The 23,034-nt window shown below is 40.7% G+C and overlaps 1 protein-coding gene across 1 annotated transcript in view; it reads left to right on the top strand.

Annotated features, from left to right (window-relative positions):
• Meis2 (Meis homeobox 2) overlaps positions 1-23,034 on the top strand; it is a gene marked incomplete at its 5' end in the record, with an annotated part of 207,869 nt that overhangs the window by 6,281 nt on the left and 178,554 nt on the right. The window contains one exon of the mRNA XM_052723697.1: positions 6,537-6,651. Coding sequence (XP_052579657.1) covers positions 6,537-6,651 — 115 coding nt within the window. The remainder of the gene's footprint in view (positions 1-6,536; positions 6,652-23,034) is intronic.

The raw sequence follows: 23,034 nt of genomic DNA, 5'->3' as shown, positions 1-23,034 counted from the left end.
ATTTATTATTAACAAACACTATGTGCATGATGATAAGGGGAAGTTTGGAACCAAAGAGAAAATAAAATGTGCAACTTTGGTTGTTGTACTGTGTTAAGTCAATTCATGAGGGATGCTAATTTTTTAATATTAGGATGTGTTTTTATCTCCTACTCGTACTATAGCATAAGGATAATTGTTGTAGGTAGCACATGGCTATGATAGTATTCTTCAGAATACTGTTGAGGGAAAAATAGATGATAATCAAAGGCAACTCCACTGTGTTTTCCAGCTGCAGCTCATGCTAAGCTTCCCAGACATTCAAATTTATCATGTTTAAAACAAACATGTCAAGAAAGCATTTATTTTAAGTTTCAACTTGGAAACTGTTGTAAAATAATTATGTTTTTCCTAGACTGTTAGAAGTACTAAAAAATTGGTAATATCCAAATTTTCTATTTTATATAATGTGAGATCAACTTTTTAGATATAGTACAGACAAGTATGTATCATCATAATATTTATGTATAAAGATATCATACATCTTTGTATCAGGTTTACATGACCAAAACATACTTGTTTGAAATATACTCTCCTAGTTACACTTGTCTGTAGTGCATATGGATATATAGTTATACCACTCCTGTTTACAATGCCAAACAGCTCTATTTTATTTTCTTTGAAAGAATTAAGTAAAGAAAATATAGTTATGTGAATTAATATGAATTGGCAGGTACCTTAAAATTGGCTGGCTCTGATAACATCATAAGTAAATGACGTTTTATTTTCATTTCTGGGCTGAAGTTTAAATGAACATATGCTGCTATTGTTTTTGCATTTCTGAATATGTCAAGTATATTTATGTCGATACAGTTTGTTGTTGTTGTTGTTGTTGTTGTTGTTTTAATGGGTTAGGTCAGAGGAGAGAATCACCAGGATCTTGCTCTTGACAGAAAATGGTCAAGTGCTGGTAGATAAATTCCATTATTACTTGAAAAATCAGAAGTGAGGAAAGAGTGAGGAGAGGTTTGGGTTTGAGTGCCTGGCCTATGGGAGATGAAGGAAGGATGATGATATTAGCATTAGTAACGGGTGATTTCTTTTGTCTGTTAGTTTCTCACACTGAAGTGTGATATCAGGTGTTAGGCTATGCTTTACTCAAAGTCTCTGGGACCCAATGTTGGAAAGTTTTACTTTGGAACTCAGTGTCCCTTCTTAAGGACTCTAATGGAGGACATGGCTTTCTATTATTTGTTGCTGCTCAAGTTTCTGCTTGTTGGAAGTGTTCCTGTTTATTTCTCATCAAGAATATCTACATCATTTGAGTTATTTAGGTTATGCAGTTGGCGTATGTCTTCAGTGTCACTGTGGAACCGAAGTACACTCGGCAATCACATAGACACTCACAATGCTACGAGAAAACTTGGTGTTATTTGACATCATTGTCTTGGCTGTTTACATATGGAGTGGTCTATGGGATATCCCAGCACATTTCAAAATTATAGAAAGCATTTTATAACACTCCTTGCAGTAACAAATGTGTTTCTGTCTTCTTCGAGAGTCCACCACTCAATGGAGCAATCATTTGCAAAGGATGTTGCCCTTGCATGAGATGTGCCTCTGTGTTCATTCCCAAAGACTGATATAGTGGTACAAATGGTGAGGCAAAATCTCCAGCTTTCCTTACATTTTTAAAGAATCTGGCTTCTAGCCGGGCCATGGTGCTGCACACCTTTAATCCCAGCACTTGGGACGCAGAGGCAGGCGGATCTCTGTGAGTTCCAGAGGCCAGCCTGGTCTACAGAGCAAGTTCCAGGATAGGCTCCAAAGCTACACAGAGAAACCCTGTCTCGAAAAAACAAAAACAAACAGACAAACAAAAAAGGACTCTGGCTTCTAAAAGCACACACTGTTGTCCTGAGTTCTTGGTCAACGTCATAATCAAAAAGTTGAAATTCCAACATTTATCCCAGCCATACCATGAACATTTTTAACTTGTGGACTTGAATGGCCTGGGATAAGAGTGCTCACATCTTTTTAAAAACAATTCTGTCTACACTGTTAACTAGAACTGAAAAGGCCTTAAAGCCACAGGACAGAAGTAACTTCATATTAACTGAAAATATTGACACAAATACATACATATATATATATATATATATATATATATATATATATATATATATATCTACCTTTTGTTGTTTAAATGTGTCAAGTCAGATAAGTCTGTGTGCCTCCTCAGCTAATGAACATGTCTTTGAATGTGTTTTCTGTTACTGTGTAGCTATGAATGTATATCTTAAGTTACTTTACTGTGCTTTCAAGCTCCCTATGTACTTCTTGGCTTTATGTTATTTAGTTATACGGGTTCTAGAAAAAAAATTTGTTGGTTATTTTTAAAATACTTTTCAAGATAGCCGTAAGTAGACATGACCTTGGGAATTATCGTGTGTGACTTCAGAATTTTAAAGAGATAAAGGACATCAGTCCAAAAGAACAGTCAGGGAAGCCTTCACTCCCAGTCACATGACCTGTTAGAGGTGGCCCCAAGAGTTGATTCTCTCCTTCTGTCTTCTCCTCTGTCTCACTTGCAGGGAATAACTTTTCATATGGAGTCTTAAAAAAAAGAATGAGCTCAGATTATTTTTGTCAAATCTTAAATACAATAGCGGCTCCTGTTTCCTCCTTCAAGCCTAAGACGTTTTACTTTTACGGTTTTATTTAGAAACTCGTGCACATTTTACCCCAGTGATCCGAGGAATGAACTGTGCACTATGGGGAATGCTTGGATATGAGAAACACTACCAATTGGCCAGGACTTATTAAGCATTATCCTATAGGCAGGATCCTCATGGAAGTGCCGTTCTGGTTTGAAGGGTAATTGCAGCCTATCCTCAGCCTCAACAAAAGCAGTGCTAGAGGATTTGCTTCTTGTGCCCAGAGACTCCTGTCCTCTCTGTTCTCTTTTCTAGATTTAGCAAAATTCAATGATGGTGCTAAATCAATTTTTTTTTTAACTTTCAAGGGAGAAAACACTGGCAGAATTGTGTTTTCTAGGGGAAGCCCTGTGCAAATGAGAAGCCAAGGAGAGCAGCCGAGCGCTCTCCTGTGGCCCCGAGACTACAAGCTCTGCCCATATTGTCTCTTGCTTTTATATTAATTACAACTTGCATTATCAGCTGCGAGTCTGCAGCCCAGCAAATAGAACAAACTGCCCCTGGAGACAGAGCTTCTTGTATCTATTTCCATCTCCTATTGTGCACTATTCGGTATTCACTGCTTTTCTCCTGGAAACACTGCTCTTTAACGCAATTATATAGAGAACAAGGGGAGTACCATCTTTGACTCCCAATTACTCAAGCCGTTGGGAATAGAAACATGTCCCCTCCTTGCCCTGGGGTGTCTTCATGGTACTTTTGGCTGGAGAACAGGACATGTATTATGGAATGTGTATACTCGAGTTCTCATCTACACTGGTGCATGGAGAAATCAATTCTCTCCTATTTTTCTACATACGTCATGTGTTTTTACATGCTTTTGTATATCACGCTGGTTCAGGACTCACTCAGCTTCTGCTTATAATTTGGCAGAGGGCCAGGTGGTTATTCTTGAAGGATGCAAACTTGGAAGCTATGGGGTGGGGGGTGGGGGGAGGAAACTGATATGTGCAAATATTTCAATCTAAGAAAAACGCGGTATTATGGGTAATGCTTTATGTTGTCTATGTAGGTTGTGTGTTTTTGTTTTTTTTTTAAATTATGACCACGGAGAAGTTTTTATTTATATTGCTCATATTGCCCATGTTTGTCTTTATATATTATCACATCACTATATGTAGCTTTATATAGACATCTTGGGGTGAGTCTCTACCCCAGAATGCCCAGAAGGATCTGTTTGCCCATCCTTCTTCAGATTAGATGACTAGCATGCTTCAGTCCCTCCACTGAACATAGCACAAGAGACACCAAGGAAATGTGACACTTTCTCAAGAGGGTATGCTTTTGAGAGGTGGGGAGGAGAAGAGGGAAGAGATAGGGGAACGGTAGATAAGAGAACTCGAGAAAATTTGGTGACCTCATTGAAAGTCAATGACCTACCTTGGTTGGGGGAACCTATTGTCCCAGTAACGTTGACAAATGTGGCTTTAGAAGATACCTTCTCCAGAAAACCACTGAAAGAAAGATACTAAATTGTGGATTAATGAGGCTTGACTTTAAAGTCCAGCCCAGGCCTGGCTGAGAAGAACACAGTCGTAGTGGTTTTCAGCTCCAGGAATTGCTTGTGCAAGAACCCCTCCCATCATGCCAGTGCTTAAACAGAAAGACCTGTCCCAGCTCCATCCGAACGATTATATAATAGTGTTGGATGACATTTGCCTTCAAACATAGTTGAGGTGTTAGTGGTTAATTATTGTAATTTTCATGAGGGGTAAGGAGCTTTTATAGCAGCCAGCTTAATAAAAAGCCTGCAGTGCATAAAATTAACATCACCGGCTGTGTACACTGGAAAGTTTAGTTAGGGGAAAGTGTCCTGCAGACCACGCTGTTGCAGAATAAGCACACGCCACGCTTCTCTCTCTTCCACCCACTTCTGTAATCCTTCTAGCTTTTTATTTGATCACCAGCCAGTAAATATCTGACATGAAGAGACTGCAAAGCAACAGACAACTTGGTCTAATATAGTCTACTTACTTTCACTTCCTAATCAATCTTTTCTTCCTTCCTTCCTTCCTTCCTTCCTTCCTTCCTTCCTTCCTTCCTTCCTTCCTTCCTTCCTTCTTTCCTTCCTTCTTTTCTCCCTCCCTCCCTCCCTCTCTCCCTCCTTCTCTCCCTGATGTCTTCCCTCCCTTTCTTTCCTTCCCTCTTTTTTGATACAGGATCTCACTGTGTAGTCGAGATTGGACTCAAACTCATGGCAATCCTCCTGCCTGAGCCCCCCGAGTGTTGAGATTATAGGCATGTACTACCATGCCCAGCTAATTCCTTAATCCTCTTTTTCCATCACATCTTTATTGTAGAGATTTGAACCTGAACTATATTTACAGTCATGATTTCTACTCAAGGTCTTGACTTTGGGTCGATGGCTTGCCTGGTGATATCGCCAGCAGCACTATTTGACATTGACACTCTTGATCACAGAGATCTGGATCATGTTATCAGCTGCCAAAATTCAAAATATTAATTTACAATCTGTTTACAGAAGATCTATAAGGGAGGGATGTCGTAGGTGTTGTTCCAAGGAAGAGTATTTCCTTCATTTATCTTATTTTGGTTTCTGGTTTTATTTTAGTAGCATTATCTACCATAGGTAAATTACAGACTTAGTCTTGAGGAAAATGACAGACTGACTTTTTTTTCCTAATAAATTCTGTGTCCTGATATCACAGCAAGATTCCTTTCACATAGCCAAGTGGTTTGTAGGTGGCCTATGCTTGCTCTGAATTATTGTTTACCAATTCCAGTAAAAAGTGCCGCTGCCCTCTGAGGGATTGCTGTATCTTTAAAATTTTGTCCTGCACAGTCTACTCCAACCCCTAAAGAATACACTTGCCTGTAGGTCCACAGGTTTAGTCAAAGTCATAGCACATAGGTGACAAGTGTACAGCTTTGGCCCCAAGGCTCCTGTGTTTCATGTGTGGTTCCTGCTCTCCCTGTCTGCCAGAGGAAATTCCATCTCTTGCCTGCCTTCATGTGGTGCTGATAAAGTCCTTCCTGTACATTAGAATTCCTGTTTCCCTTTAAGCTACAGAGGTGGTATTGGGAATGATCAGGAAAGAGGAGGGGAAACAGGAGACGAATATATTAGCAGAGCAGCTGAATCTGGTGCCTCCTGGTTTGCCTTGCAATCCTTTGGATTCTTCCAGAATCCCCTGTTCAGTAGCTTAAAGCGAAAGTCTCAACTTGCTTGCAAAGTGGCAAGCAGCCCATGTTGGTTTCATTTTAAAAACTATCGTTTGTGCAAATTAGAGCAGGGTTTGGTGGTTTATGAGATAGTGATGCCACGATTACTATTGCTTCTGTTGTTTACGCAATCTACCTGTTGATAACATTCAGAGAGCTCAGACAGACCATTTTAGGGCAATGCATTTGAAAGGTGTAAGGGGATGTCCCACCACACATTGTTGGTCCTGTGCTCTTCAGAAGTGAGTATTGGATTTTGTAGAGGCTCATGTTCTGATGGATTTTGTGTCTGAGAACACCAGGAAAACGTGTCCTGGTTATAATTAAAAAAAAAAAAAAACAAAAACAAAAAAACAAACAAACAAGAAAGACATTTTTAAGGCAGTTTTCCCTTACTTCTGAAGTTAACTTTATTGTGGCATAAATCTGCATATAATAGGATGTACACACTTAGAAGAGCTAAGTTTTTTCAGTTTTAACAAATGTATATACTGATGCAACAGAAAAAGATGGCATAGAATAGCATGCCTGTGGTCACTTCTGAAAATACTAATATGTGCACATTTTTTTCTCCCTCTGTGCCTGTCTGTCTTCATGGTTCCTCATTTATGGCTCAAATGGTAACTGTGGGAAAATTCCTTGGCATCCTGACATCAGAACCCTTCATCCTGGCGAGACCATGATGATGCAACCTCAACTCACTCAGCAGGCACCCCGGGACCCTCCAGTGGGGGCCATGCTTCCCAGAGTGGAGACAACAGCAGTGAGCAAGGTAAAAAGTTAAGAATTTTCCTTGTGCAAAAGTAGGCATGACCAAAATAGCTTCCACATCCCACAACATCAGTCCATGTAAACAGGAGAGGGGCCGGTAAGGATGTCGGGAGTTTACCAACTGCTTGGTAGGGAGATGGGGTTCCTCTCATTACTTTATTTAAAGACTCAGAATGAGCTATCTAATCTTTAAGTCCACATTACAATAATAATTGATTGGTTCTGCCAATTCTCTTACAAATGTGGTTATCTACACTACTTTGGTGAATATCAGAAAGACAGACCCTCCTAACTGCTATAATCCAGTAGTGGGAATTATACTACAAACAGGATATTTGCTTGTAATATGTACTATAGAAGTTCTTTATAATTAAAGCAGCCATGCCTCTAAAGCATGTAAGATGCAAAAATTTGTTCTTATTAACTCCAGAAATACCAGTCAAGGTGGGGGTGGGGCGGAGAGATTTATACAGACTCTTGTTTTGGGAAGATGGATTTGGAAATTCTTCAAATATTGCTTGTCCCTGCTTCTATGCAGCTGACATAGTGACTTTTGTCCCAATTTGAAAAAAGATAGAAGTTCAGAAGGTGAGGAGAAGTTCAGATGTCAAGGAAGCCTTCTGCACTTTGGAATGAACTTTACCATTTACAACAGAGAGCAGTCATATATTGGTAGGGATGACGCTTCTGTGGATAAAATGATCATTTAAAGGAAGATGCTTTATTGAATGTGGTCCAGGAATGTATATAGATTTTACTTTTTAATATTTTACATTAGATGGTGTCTGATCTCTTAGGTCTGTTTCATCTCTATTATGATTCTGTTTATGGCCACAATATTTAAGCATTAGACAGGCTTCCAAGTCAAATACGGTTTTACAGCTTGAGCTGTAATTATACAGGCCATTTTAAAGGGAGTCATTGGTGTCCTGTGAGTATCTACCCTCCTCCATGTTTCTGGCCAGGGATTTTGGACTCCTGAATTTCCAAGTGAGCCTAGAAAACTGGCCTTTGTAGGATATCTTTTACTTGTAAGGGAATCCTGTTTAGAATCTGTCTTTTTAAACAAGGTGTGACTCACAGATGATGCACTATCAAATGGCAAGCTATAGAAGAACTTGTGAGCTATATGTACATTGGTTTGAGGGCATCAGTTGAACTGTTTGTAAAATAAGCTTCATTATAAGATATTTTGAAGGTATCATGTATGTAGATTCAATAGTGGATCTGCAATACAGAGTCTGAGCTGTGGTTCCAAGTGACCCTGGGTCAAATGCAGAAAGCTTTCAATCCTTCAGTCCTCCTCACTGCCCCAAGTTAGGGCAACACAAAGGGTGAAATATCTATTAATAAAAACAAAACACCCTCAGCGTTGCAGGGATGGGGGGTGGGGGTGGGGAGTAGCAGACTTAATGGCCTAATGAGGCTATCTTCCAGAAACTTCTCCTGTGTGAGGCTCCCTCTGACCTTTCACTTGGCTCAGGAGCCCAGCGCTTCATTTTTCACATTCTTGCAATTACGTTAACGCTTCAAGCATTTCTGCCTCCATGTCAGCTAGCGACACCAGGCATAACTCAACACTGTGAGTTTTTCTCTTCTCTGTAGATTCATTAACAGGTCACCAAGGTCCCAACTGAAATTTAAAACTGACTGGTTCTGTTGGGTTAGTTGAGTTATGGCGAGAGGGATAACAAGAAGGGTCAGAGAGAAAGGAGGTAGGAGAGGAAAAGATGTAGGCTTTAGAGCGGGGACTAGCTACCACAGCAGACAAAGCAGGAAGTTTTTATCACTTTAGTTAGTCAGTTTTGTTTTATTAAGGGTTTTTGGTCAAGAAAGAGAAGACATGTAAGGCATCCTCTGGGGAGAAACAAAACACTGAGCCCCCCTTGCTGTGGGTAGCCGCACCCACTTATCCCTTGCTGAAGGATTTGATCCCCCAAGCATTTTGTTCCTTTAATCATATCTCTGTGGGATTAAAGAATGGACACGGGGGCTTATGTGTGTGAGCACTAGGAAGGCTGTCTCCCCCACCTCCCCCTCAACTGGGGTAAAGTTGGAGAGAAAGTGGGAAAAGTTATTGTTTCTGTAAAATGGAGACTGTACGTGCAAAGAGAATTTTTCTACCTGGCTCGCTGTGTCAGTGGTTAAAATGCATACATTAAGGTGTTCTGGGTGTTTTGTTTTGTTTGTTTCTGACAGCAGACCCTAAATTTTGAAGGCCAGACTTAAGTATGTTTTGCTCCCATAATCTTTTAAACATGTTTTCAAGGTATTTTGGTACTTTGTTCCACCAAAATGCTCAGAGTAGCTTTCAGTGGGAAAGATTAATTATCTGCTTCAGGGCAAAGTCAGCAGAGGTATTGACTGAAATCACATATGCTTATCATAGGTTAGATCTTAGGGTTGATGTAGAATGGAAAACCTAGGAGGGAAATTTATGTTCTTCATATTAAATATATCATAATGTTTCATTGGAATCTAAGTTTGCAGTTCACAAGAGACTTCCTTACTTCTTCAGAATTTATTAGCACAACAGGCATATGGAAAACTGTAAAACGATTCAATTTCAAAACAAATTATGATAAACAGAAGAAATAGGGATGAATTGTACTAAATACAATGTTTTCATACACATTTTAAATTAAACTTTAATAGCCATATGCTATAAAACAATACATGCATTTATGTTGCTTTGTAATTTTTTTTGTGAATATTTTTCAATAATGGTTCTTACAGATCTTTACTTTGGAACCTAAAAACACCTCGTTTGTGACCCGTTACTGAAAAGAGCTATCGTAACACAGATGAAAGGTTATCTTTTCACGTAGGTGTTTGCATCATAAACCGAAAGGAGAAAAAAAGAGATTTTTAATATCATAAGAATTGAACTTGGGAGATTTGAAGTCTGACTGTCTTTCCAACCACACATAGTCAACTGGGTAACTATGAAGCCGGCATTTCGTTCACCGGGTTCTCTGTTTTCAAAAAGCAGCCAAAGGGAGCGCGTTTGTCTTGTTAGTCGCATTCCAATGAGGAAGGAAATCTGGTTTTTCAAGGGTAGAATTAGGGTGCAGACTCCAGAGCTTGGGCAGTAACTGCCCGCCTTTGTGCCTGACTTCCCATCACTAAATGGGCTTTGATAATACGGCTTGGGGGTCCCTGGTTCTGTACCTGCTGATTCTGAAGATGCTTTGTGTTCCACGTGTGCCTTGCCAGAGTGAAGCCTACGCGGCAACCTCCTTGTTCCTAGAGCTCTCTGAGAGCCTTAGATAAAAGGCACAGTATATATACAAAGTATTATTATTATTGATGGGTTTGTGTAACTCCCATTAACGCTGATGGGAGTTACACATGTGAATTGGCAGGAGAATAGACCCCTCAGTGTTTAGAGCACATGAAATTTACATTTTTTCCAGTGCTGTAATTGAGATGTTGACAAATTGGAGAATATTGATGAGCCTTTGTTTTAAGTATTTCGTGCCAAGTTTGTTTTATTTTTCCTGGTTTGAACAATGGTATGGGTTCAGCAGCAGTGAATAAAGAGGGTAGAGTAAAGATAACTTTGTATTTCAATATTTTGATGTGCCAATATGAAATAAATTGTCTTAGGCAAATGGAATATGCTGTTTTAATCATTAGCTATGCATGAAAGAAAAATTGATGTTGACATCTTTGCTGTAAAATCGTTGTAATGGGGCCTTCCTTACAATTCATTTTTGTAAAATTCATTTTGTACATTTTGCAGCAATTGAACAATCCCTGCACTGTGAATAGGCAGGATTCCCAGAAATACCGAGACAGTTGGCCCAGTAACTGCTGAGCTCACAGTGCACACCACACACACGTTAACCATACTGTTGCCAGACCCAGATTAACCTAAATACATGAACATGCTAGCATCTATGTCTGTAATCGTTCAAGACCCTGGCCTGTACAAGCCAGCAGGGTTCCCCTTGACTCTGCCACCAGACCCATCCATTGATGTCACCATCTATCATTCAGGCAACGAGGCTAGAATCCCTCAGCTAGATATTTATTTAGTTATTCTACAGTTATTTAGCAACCGTAGTGTTGAAATCTACAAAAGTCCCCTTAGAAATGAATGGAAGCCCTTACAGTCAAGCATGCGTAAGATATCATGATACTTTTGAGTTTACACCGTGTTGCAGTTAGGAAATAACATTTAAATAGTCCAGTTATATGTTTAAAGGAGGAAGGGGGAAACCCACTTACTGAGGGTCCTGAATATTCTCTGCTGGGATTTCTCATTCAGTCTAGGAAAACTCTGTCAATGGAATGTTTTCCTAGTGGCGGCAATCTCTTTAAAATAACCCTAAATACAATATGACAGACGCCATCTGCCATCATCTTTTGCTAGTTGCTTTTAACTTTTATTTTTCCTAGAGTTAAGTTCACCCCAAACTGGTCACCAACTTATGATAAATACAATAGCATCTCTTTCCTCCTGATTGTTACCATCATTTTTTTTTTCACTCCAACTATAATTGACAGTTGGACATGGCCAGAGAAGAAGCTGTTCTATATAAAATATTCATGTGGCATTTCCTTTCTCCCCCCCCCAAAAAAAATTAAATAAAAATGAAAGCCATCCTTCAGTCATCAGCAAACCCTTAGGTATGTTCTGCAGAAGTTCTTAGGATGTTTTAGATAGTCGCCATGAGAAATAAAATTAAAGTCTTCTAATAAATACATGCCCTAGGATCATGTAACAGTTGCCCATAAATGCTTAAAAGCTTGCTATAGTTGCTGTTAATTTTGAGTAATTTCATTCCTATATATATCAACTTACTTGAAAAATCCAGAGTTGGGATTTCCAGATTTTTTTTTAACTTAGTCATGTAAAGGGATGTCTCCTGATGCCAGTTAGAGTTTAATTTAGAGTAGTAATTAAACTTGAATACTGCCTCATAAACAAAAGATAAACAATAAACCAGCCACGTTCCCTGCTGTTTCATAGCTTTCTTTCCCAGATGTTTTAGCCTGATAATTTTTACACAGTGAACTACCTAACATGGAGTTTTGTGGACAGAGGTCGAAATGTGTTTGGGTTTTCTCCCTCCTTTTCTCTCCTTTCTCTCTTTTTCAGCAATCCTTTTTTTATTTTCCTCTTCTAAAACTATCATTTAGGGAATTTCCCATCATTTATATGTATTTAAGTTCTGATAAAATAAATACTTCATGTAGATGTGTTTTATAGATAACCACAGTTTTTTTCTTAGATATCACATATTGATTTTCTTTCTGAACTAATCTGATCTGCAGTGTCTTTCACCCTTAGAAAAGGAACACATTTTCTTTAAGTCAGAGCTGGAGGACAAGTCAAAGGAAAGGCAGGCTTGACAATGAAGCCTTTTTTTACTCCTCTTCCCTTCCCATCCACACACCTTCACCCTCTACCGGGATTACTGTGTGGTTGTGTTCCTCTTTGGGTTCTGAGGGTGTCTCTGTCCAGTTCTAGATCCTTCCACTGTCAGCCATGATCTTTCTGATTGTCAGGTACAAGTGGGCTGTTCAGTGTGGAAGCCATGTTATTTTCACTGGGTGGGGTAATTACTGAAAGCTGAGAATAGCTGCATTAAGACAGGGGGATACTTTCATGATCCCATTAGCATAAGAGTGGGTAAATTATTCATGCCAAGTGAGGATTCTATGGGGAAAAGTATAGTTAATGCACAGAGTTTTTAAATGTATCCCTTTCTGCTCTGAGACTAAATTCTTGTTGGAATCAGTTCTCAGACATTTACGGGAAGGCTCTGGTGGCGTGTTAGATGCAGCGCGTGTCTCTGTGTTTGCAGCGTTCTCAATAGAGACCATCTGGCAAAGATCCAAAAGGTGATTAAACAAAATGATCAGCTCTTGTTGCTGTGTTACATGTCCAATACTCTGGATTAAAAAACATGACCCACGACAGTCAAGCTAACGTCATGCTGCTCCCCCTCCCCCTCCCCTTCCCGTATAAGAATTCAGATGGCCCACAAATGTGTGTGCCATCTTTGTGTCCTTATGGCCCATAATCATGAACAGGTTGTGCAAATGGTTCTTTCTGTAGCACTGTCTGTTCCAGCAGCATAGAAGCATTTCATATTAATTGGGTCAGTCTAATATTCACATTGACATGGGGAAAAATTACTAAAATTTATTCTTATAGCAGACAATGAATATGTGTGCTTCCTGCCACGAGGGGAGTGAAGTCTGACGACTGCTTGTGCAACTGATTAATGTTTCCTAAAACTGGAGAAAATCAAAGCATGGAAAGCTGTCAATCTCTAGAAAGCGTGCACAACCCTTTATAACTAAACAAAATGGACGGGGTGGGGGCTTTGGGGGAGCGTGTGGAAGGGAGGGAGCTCCGGTGTTAACACCATAATCAGGGATGAATTTACAGTGCCATTCTGAAGAGCCCTCCCTCCCCATAAACAAGCTGATAATCACAGGGAAGCTGACTTCCAATTAGCTTTCCCTTCCCTCACCCAGATCAGCATGTTTATAAGTCTTCCTTAAGCTTGGATGTGTCTCTGCTGAGTTGCTACAGCTCTTGTCAAATTCGAAAGTTTGGAAATGAAATGTTTGATTATGAGGAACTGCTGCTAATAAGCAAGGTAAATTCAACCACTCATTTCACGATGGCGTTAAGGTAAAAATGCCAAGATTTGTGACTAAGGGACAGATGTATCTTATCTGTGGGGTTTGCACCAAATGCTGAGCAGAAATATAAATTGAACAAACCAGACATTGTGAGGAGTGATTGAAGAAATATTGAGATGAAATCTTGGAATGAAATATATATGTATATTTATAACAATGCTGCGAATTGCTTACATGTCTCATTTGCATGAGCCTGAACTGTGATTTCATTAAGGACAGTGGAAAGTATGTCAGCTAAGGCATTCAGAATACAACACTATTACTCATTAGGCTCTTCGGAGACTAAGGCTGACCATTTACTATTGGGGAAGTCTATGACTGATCGCCCAGGATGCATTTTAGTGCAAATGTCAAGAGACGATAAAGCATAAAGCAGAGAAGGAAAACATTCTCAAAAACCACTTGAAAACATCATCATTCCCTGTCAGTCGCCCTTTCGAAGGGACTGGAAAGCTGTAGGTGAGAAAGGCGGAGGGCAGAGGACTCCAGGAGGGGAAGTGTGGTCCCCTAGAGTCTGTGCCGTGCGGCAGATGAAAGGGACTTGAATAGCCTTGGGGGTCTTAAGGCTATTATAGGGCAACTCAAGCTCTCTTATCATGCTGATTTTTCAATTGATTTTTGGCTGAACAGTACTTGTTGAAGCCCTCCAGAGCATCAAACACAGCCTTATGGCGCTATACATTGTAATACACATGTTCTCTTCCCCCCACCCCATTGTCTTTGCTTTGGAAGATCAGTCTATAAAAACACCACATTCCCCGCCCTCCCCCTTTCCCCCTTCCTTTTTCTGCCCGCAGGGAATCTCTTAAGATGGTTTCTGGGTTTGTTTGTTGTTTGTTTGTTTATGGGAGGGGTTAGTGGGAGAACTTGGTATTTATCTTCCCCCTGCTCACATCTGTCTTTAATTTGACCTCCGAAAATATTTCTTATGTCACAGCAGACAATGTTTTTCAGCCACTTTAACCTACTAACATGTATCCCTTGTGTTGTCTGGAACAATCCACTCCCTTTCTGGTGACATGCAAGAGAGAAAACTGAAATTTAGCTGCGCGCTAAAAGGGAAGCGAAACCTGTAGTCGGTATCCCTGCTGAGCAAGGAGTCCTTGGAAAGCAGAGGTCCCTAATAGGGAGGCCACGAGGGAGACCTAGCAGGAGTGTTCCCTTGCCGGTCTTCTACCTAGGCCATTCTTAATCTGACCCTCTAGCATCAACCCCTCCATGAAGTTTTTCCTGTCTGCCTAGGCATGAGCCCAGGGTTAGCTCTTTTGTACTCCATAGCATGTCTGTTTCTGTTGGAGCATCTTGTCCACGGTGCTCTGAGGATGGTGTTTGATTCCTAGTTTCTCTCCCAGCTCTTCTGAGCCAGGGCTACCATCTACTACCTACTCAGCTATGCTCTCTAGCAGTCATGAGCTGGCTTTTGAGTCTATAAACAGGACTCGTAGACATCACCTTCTTTTCCTTCTCAAGGCAAACACATTTAGGAAAACTCCGTACCTATGGCTTCTGTGATGTTGGCCTAGACATACACGAGCTGTTAGCAATGTACCTGTGCATCTGTTGCAATCTGATTACATCCCTTAAGGGATAGAAGACAGATTTTAAACTAACATTCTGTGTATTCATGACTGCTTTAAAGGAGCTGAAAGACCTATAGCTCAAACTTAGAACCCTTTGGACGATAGTAGGTCTTCAGAATTGAAATATTTCTCATTAGTGCTTTAGTGTCGTCTTTAGCTGTGCATGTGGGGTCAGAATTTAGAGAGAGGATTTCTTCTTCTTCTACTGTCAGAGAGAGAAAGGTTGGGGAGAGAAAGACTAAATGGTAGATCTGATCAGGGAGATTCCATATATGACAGGGATTTCCCTATGATGACCTGTTTATGATGGGTCGTTTAGAGACATCACTGGTTTTCACAAATGTGTAAAGGAAGCGAGAAGCCATTTTTAGTCATCCTTAGGAAGACCACACACACACACACACACACACACACACACACACACACATTAGTTCCTTATACGTAGCTTTCAGGAGGTATGCTTCTTTTCATGGTCCTTTCCATCCGCCCAGGCTGAAGTCAGGGATCTTGCACTGTAGGTCAAGAGCTCTGTACTCTAAGGTCCCAGTTGCCATGAAAGGGAGGAAGGCCTGGGAGGCAGACTTGGATTCAAGCCTCTATCCTAGTTAACATGGGCTGCGTAACATGAGGGAGCACTACCATGCAGCTTTACCTGGAAGGTATGTTAAATGAGATTATACATCTGAGGCATAGAACACAGCCCACCAACAGCAATGCTTGGTTCTCTCATTCTCCCTCTCCCCTGTCCTGTGCTGACATTAGTTAGCTACAGACCTTGGATATGTTGCATCATCTTTTGGGTGTGTTACATAATCTTTGGTTATTTGTCCTCCTCTAGAAGGTAGACTGGACTTGATGATCTTGTAGAGTCAATCTCAGGGCAGCTAGTGTTTCCATCCATATTTATTTATTATTTTAGTTTTATACTTTATCTTATAGGAGACTGGTTAGAAGTTCTTCATCAGGGATGTAGCATGAATGTTCTACATCCTTGATTTATGATATGTAACAGGATAATGTTCTGTTTCTTGCCTATTAGTTCAAGAGAGCTTTTTCCTTCTCAGTTGGTCAAGAAAGTAAGTAGGCATGAGGATTTATTTTATGGTTAATGGTGACGTGACAGAAATCATAGGCAGGACAGCTTAGGTTGTGGTCTTGGTATGTGGCCTCCTGCAAACACAAGCAGCTTCCTCCTTGTCCTTCATCCACCTGGGACTCTTTCTGCTCTAATTTCTGAACTTCACAGGCGGACTAAGACACAAAGAGCATGACAGCAGGTCAGACTATCCATTCTTACTTGCCAACTATTCCAAATTGTTCCAGAAAATCTCATTAGTGATCAGAGATTTTTCAGAGTTAAAGTTATTTATCAAGTCCTAAAGTCAAGACCATTAGTTCACATGGATCTGTACACGATTACCTCTAGTCTGTGGCTTCTTAATGTTTTTCTACTTGTGGTCTCTTTTGACCTGAGAAACTTTTATGTGATTCCCAGATAAATAGGTATATGAAATATGCCCACAAATCAAATATTTACTGCTAATAAATCATAAGAATTTTATTTTAGAACAATTCATATATATGCATATGTTTTACCATTTATTGAAATGGAAACAAATTTACACATTTATAATGGGGATGTGTTTATTTTTACATAAAAAAACTAAACCTGACCCTGCAAGACATAGAGCATCCTCAGCTTTTTCACAGATAATCCATATTTTCAATGTAAAAATCAACTGAGAAGACAGCTTCCAAGAAATGAAAAATGGCACGAGCGTAGGGCCACTTCCGAAATCATTGGAATTTCTGCCCTAATTCTAAGCCAAAACTCAGTCCGTAATTCTTCCTCTTGCACTGGCGCTTGAACCCACAGCCCCCTGCATGCTAGTCAAGCAATCTATCTCTGAGTTACATTCCCGGCACTACTATTTTTTTCTGTTTTGTTTTAGTCAAAGTCAAGACAGCTACTTCAGAACAATTTTTAAAACCAAACATTCTATCTAACACAGAACAATCCAAGACACACCAATTTGAGGCTTACATGCTGAGGAATGATGGTAGGAAAGTATTAAAATTCTTTTTTATTCAAATTTTCCACAAACAAGCCATTATGTTTCCATAAGAGCAGAAAACCTTGCACATACAGTAAAAACACTGTGCTTCATAACTTACAGTGGTCTCCAGTCTGAGCTGAGGTGTTTCAGGCACCCACAGGTCTATGTTGCATGCCCTGATGACTTGGATGCTACAAAGCAATCATGCTGTGTATTCAGAACCGAGACCGAAGTGAAGCTGTGGAATGCAACATGGACAAACTCCATCAGGAGCATCTTGGATTTGTTACAAGGTTGATTTTTGAATTAATTTTTGATCATTGCAGGCTCAGAAACCTTTGAACATTGCCACATTTTTGTGACCCACACATTCAGCTCTGTGACCCCATGTTGAGTTGTGAAGCACAGTCTCAGAAGCTGTGAGCTAACCAATGTAATATTTGCTTGATTCAAATAGTTATTCCTTAATCCTTTTGAACCAATAGAGAGAGCAGGTTCTGCTGCTTCAAAACCAAGCATTTGAAAAAGAACTGCTTACAAAAGTATAGTGGGGGGTACAAAATTTCCTACTTCCTCTTCCGACTAACATTTTTAACAAATGCCACCCACTAAACAGAACTTCTAAAATCTCTCTGTACCTAAGGTGAAGTGATAGATTGCTGCTGACGAGAGCTTGTGGAATCTCCTCCTGACTGATTGCCACACATGGAGGTCGATGTGTTTCTATCTCCCCAGCCCTTAAGACCTTATCTAGGCATGTGTATTTAAATTCAGGGCACAAAGATTTTTATCAAGCAAAGGGACTCAGGGCATGGAAGTATGGAAATCATTGCAACCCCTGCCTTCAGCATCTGACTATCTACAGTAAGCTGGAGGTGCGGGGTACTACAGCAGATGCACAGATAACTCCTACAAGGTACGCGTTCATATGCGGGGGTCATGGAATGATGAGTTCAGGAAGACTGGCTGATGCTTAAGGAAAAAGATTGGTGTTGAGAGAATAACCATGTTTGAAGCTGGTGGAGGTAAACTCTCCTTTGACCCTGCTACTCCCAAAGGACTGTTTCTCTGCCTGTTAATTTCTCCACCTGTAAAATGCGACTAAGAACTATTTCATAGGGTAGATATGTAATATATAAATTATATATATATAATTTCACAAGGTAGTTATATATAGAATGCAAAGAATGTTGTCTTCATTCATTCATTTATTGACCATAGAACTGGATCAAGTAAGATGTGTTTGCTTTCCACAGCAGGGCTTTTTTGCATAATTTGGGAATGCAAATAAATAAACAGGCATGCTTCTGGTACTACATTTAACATGCAGGTTGTAATGTACTTTAAAAAGAAAATGATTGATACTCTCTGAAATATTTGTAAAAGGCTTCACAGAGTTGGGGAGGCTTTCAGTATTTCCTTGATGGCCTTTAATGGTTATCTTCAGGTGAATAGAGTAGAGAGGGGACAGGAAGCAGGTAGAGCCGATGAGAAAGGCTCAGAAGGGTGAAGCTATGGATATGCAAAGAGCAAGAACCAGACTGGACTTGCTGTTTATGAGAGCAGATACAGAAAAAGTCTGGCTGGAGGATCAGTGGGGCTGACATTTATCTGACAAACTGGTGCTTGCTCCTCTGAAGTATCAAACATACCCAGTGATGTAAAGCACCTACAGGCATGGAAATGCAGAGTGCCAGGCTGACCACAGAAATGACTTCTAGAGGAAGACCCGAGAATCTGGATTTCTAACCCAGACTTGGGGAAACCCTGGTCTGGGACATGGAGAATACATTAAAATAGTTTAAGCAAAAGGAGGTTATGGGGAGATTTGCTTTTTAAATTAGCTCTTGTAGACTATGGAGATTACATATGAGGAGAAGAAAAGCAAATTTAGAACGGGGGTTAGTTGTCTAGAAGCCACAAGAAGCTTGCATCAAGCCAGTGGCAGCAAAGCTGGAGGAGAGAACTGACAGACGGATTGTGAAGGGAGTGCAGAAGACATGGCCCAGGATGGCCAGCACGGCTCTCCCTTGGTGGAGAAAGCAGACAGATAGTCAGGGCAGCTTTTGGTTTTTATGCCATAAGTTTTGAAGTATGGACTTGTGTCAACCAGCACAGACCTCATTAGCCCATGCAGAGTCTTTGAAGTATCGATGTGGGGTGCATGTTTGGGGAGGAATGATTCTTTCAGGGACATAGAGTATTTATAGGCAATGTGGCCTCACGTGGTTAAACACATGGCCACTGGCATTGGCTGGTTGGCTCGCCGTGAAATCCTCGCACCTGCTGCTCATTGTGAGTGAGTCTCCCGTCCTCTACTCTGCAGCTAGAGGGCAAGGGTGATAAAAGATAATTAATTGGATAGATTTTGAGATGTAGGGCTTAAATATTGCAATTTATAGACAATCATATTTCTGTGTTTGTTTTATACTAAGTAAATATTATACTTTAAGAAAATAAAAAAGTTCGCTCTTAAAGTAGTTGAAAAGAGACATTAGACAACAGAGATCACCATGAGGATCCTAAAACAAAGTCCTGCATTTATCTTTCGGAAAGGAAAATTATGGCTGTTTCTGCCCTGAGCCCTGTCCCAGGCCCCAGAGCCCAGCTCCACTCAAGAAGGTTCTCCCCTCTGAGCAGCTGCTTCTCCTCATGCCTCTGGTGCTACACTAACACCCCAGAGCTTACTTGCCTTCCTGCTTGACTGGAAGAGTCTTGAGGCCAGTTTCTTCATCTTAAGCATCTCCTTCCTTCACACCCTTCTTGAGGCCGTGGTTAATGTAGAAGGCCTTTGATAATAATAATCTTTATTTTTATTTTTTGAAAGGGAATTGGGTCCATATTGTGTAGGGCAATGAATAGGAGGCTTAGTGCTTGGTTTGGAAGGTAATAGGGACCTATTGAAGGTCTGTGAATGCGTAGTGACATAATCGCCTTCCTTTTGAATGCCAATGACCAGTTCTCCACTACGTCTTCCATGGTCAAAGTAGCAGACCTGTATGCTCCCCTGAAATACTGTCTGTTTGAAAGAGTAGATATTCTTTTTAGTGAAGAAACGCATTTCCAATAGCCAAAAAAAAGAAAGAAAGAAAGAAAAGAAGAGAAAAAAGAAAAGAAAGAGAAAAGGAAAGCTTTGATACTCTCTCTGGAGTAATCTAAGCACTAAAATGATTGTGCTTCACATAATTCCCTTGAATATCACCTCATTTCAGGAATTTGCATCTAAAGACACACTTCTGTAAATGTTTATAGTGTTGTAATTATTAACACCTAGAAATGACTCAACAAGATGGAGTAAATATCTATCTTCAATAGTTGAAAAATTATGGTTCCTGGGATATTTAAATATGCATTACCTTTTAAAAAAGAATTTTGCGGTTAGAATGAAGCCTGGGTTAAAGCTGGGTTTCCTCTAGTGTAGGAATTTTCAGCTCCCCTAATTTGCTAATGTGCATTTCAAGTCTGCAGCGGGTAGAAACCCAGAGCTTCCCAGATCCACTTACCCATTAAGATGGTCGTTCACATTCCCCCTGGGGACTAATCGCCCTCGGAACACACTCTGGGATTCACTGCCCTCCCTCCGTTCTGCTTCCTTCACTGAAACCCACTCAGACAGAGCTAATATCCTAGGGAGTCTTCTCTCGTGTTGTATTTAAGAGGTGGGTCAGCATGAGCTCAGGATCAATTTCCAATTGTGTAAAGAGCAATTTCCTCCATGGTCAGAAGTCTTGTGGACTTCAGCTCCTCTTGCACAGAGTATTCTCTGAAGCCAGCTAGCCTTGTACTTACACTTCATTGTATCAATCGATGTGACTGGAACAGTTCTTGAGTGTTTGATTCAAAGGAAGCACATTTGATTACCTCCTCCCACATGTAGAATTGAAGAGCCCCGCAGACTTATTCCTGACATGGACTAAGTGAGGGTTAGTCTGAAACTAGCACAGAATGCACTTGCCTTCATCAGCTAATTGTTCTTGAATTATTCCCCTTCTCTGTCACTCTGTGTCTTGTCTGTCCCTGTCTCTGTCTCTGTCTCTCTCTCCCGTGTGTGCACACACATCCATGCCACAGCATGAATGTGGAGGTCAGAGGAACACTTGTAGGATTTTGCTCTCTTTTTCCGCTCTATGGGTCCCAAGAATCAAACTCAGATGGGCAGGCCTGAGGGTTTGTGCCTTAATTCACTGAGCCATTTCACTGGCCCCAAGTCTGAGTTAGGAGATGGGTGGAAATCCATGGAAAAGGAGGAGGAGGGAAAATGACAGTCCTTGCATGTTTGGAAATGGACTCTTTGGCTTTTGTTGGCAGGTGATGAACAGTGGCACTGGCTATACAATCCAGCCTTAGAGACATGTCTGGGGTGCGGTGCTGCAAAACCCCTACGGGTCTGAACCTCTCTGTCCTGTTTCTCCAGTATAGCATTTGCTCTGATTACATTTGCTGCTGATACATTTTCTCCTGACTCTTCCTTAGAGTTGGAGGATCCTAGGAGGCATGTTAGCATCTTCAAGAACATGACAAGATGTCTAGAGTTTTAACCTCTCCTGAGTGACAGGAACTTCTAAATTCATGCATCCCTGTCTTGGGTAAAGTGGGGCAGGATTACCCACTTGCACGCATCACACTCTTCAGGCTGTGAGGTGAAGAATCAGATTGGTCCCATCTTGTCCCTGGAGTTTTAAAGTGATTGAGAAGATCCTTGGGATACAGCCGAGGTTATCTGCGTATGGTGAGGAGAGGAAAAGTTCCATTTTACTCTTGTTCGTCAGTCACTTTTCTACAAGATTTTCAATGTCGTATAGTACTTTAGCTCAGAAAATTACACCATCTATAGACTGTGGATGTAGCTCAGTTTGAGAATACTTTGCTACTAAATACAAGACAGAGGCTTTAATCCCCAGCGTTGAAAAAGAAAAGGAAATTATAACACAAATTAATGGATACCCTTGTTTCGTGGCCACAGGGCCAAATCATCCACTCCCATATTAGCTTTCTTACGCTAATGACTATTAAATCCTGTACCTCACAAAACTGATGACTGATGCTTTGACAAACTCACGTCCTCAGTGAGACCCTACACCCTAAGTGAACACTGAGTAGCTACTTTTAGCTCTTAACCAAAATAAAAACAGCAGTTTATACCACTGTGTGTATGTTTCAACACCTCTTTGCTAGCTCTAGAGAAATACACAGAGCTGATGTAGGGAATGAGTACTAGGTGAGTGGCCTTCAGTTCTTGTTTTCCTTACCCCCTACTGTCAAGAGTTACCATGGAGACCAGCTCCTGCTAACTAACATATGCCTCAAGAAGAGGGCAGTAAGGTCAGGCAAAAACATTCAGCAAACAAATAGGTAACTGCATACAGATGAAAAGCTTGAAAAGACCCACTTTCAGAGGCTACTGTCCCTTGAGTAGAGATGTTGTCTGAGGCAGGATGTCCATACTCACCATCCAATGAGCAGTAGCAGGCTTCAAGATCCCTAACAACATTCAAGGCCGCCAAGTGTTCATGATATCACCACCTCAAATGGTCAACATGAAACAACACATCTGTCTATAAGACTTCCATTTTTTTTCCCTCTAATTAAAAGAAAAAAAAGACATTATTTTTCCTTGTGGTCTTTTTTTTTAGCAAAAAAAGACCTCCTCCCCTCTTCCCTACCTCCTTCCTTCTTCCCTTTATTCTTTCTTTCCTGCCTTCCTGCCATCCTCCTTTCTGGCATGTGTATGTTAAAGACTGTGGATCATCGGAATAGGAGCAACGAGACTTCTTTTTAGAACAAGGCAGATAAAAGTCTCATTCACAAAGTTTCGGACAGCAACGCCAGGCTCATGTGTGTCAAAGCGTCTAGGAGGTGGGGATGTAGCTCAGTTGGAGGAGTGCTTGCTTCGAGTACATGAAGCTCTGGGTTCAATCCCCACCTCCATATACCGGACATGGTGATGCATGCCTGTGAACCTAGCATTAGGGTAGTAGAGAAAACAAGACCCAAATGTTCATTTCCAGGTCAAAAGTGAGCTCAGAGGCCAGCATGGGCTATGTGAAACTGTCTCAGACAAACAAAAACAAACCCCATCCG

This window comes from Peromyscus californicus, unplaced genomic scaffold, assembly GCF_007827085.1.
Source record: "Peromyscus californicus insignis strain IS unplaced genomic scaffold, ASM782708v3 Scaffold_7__1_contigs__length_154581171, whole genome shotgun sequence".
Taxonomy (NCBI): domain Eukaryota; kingdom Metazoa; phylum Chordata; class Mammalia; order Rodentia; family Cricetidae; genus Peromyscus; species Peromyscus californicus.
Note: the sequence above shows the minus strand (reverse complement) of the source record. Positions and strands in the feature narration are given on the sequence as shown.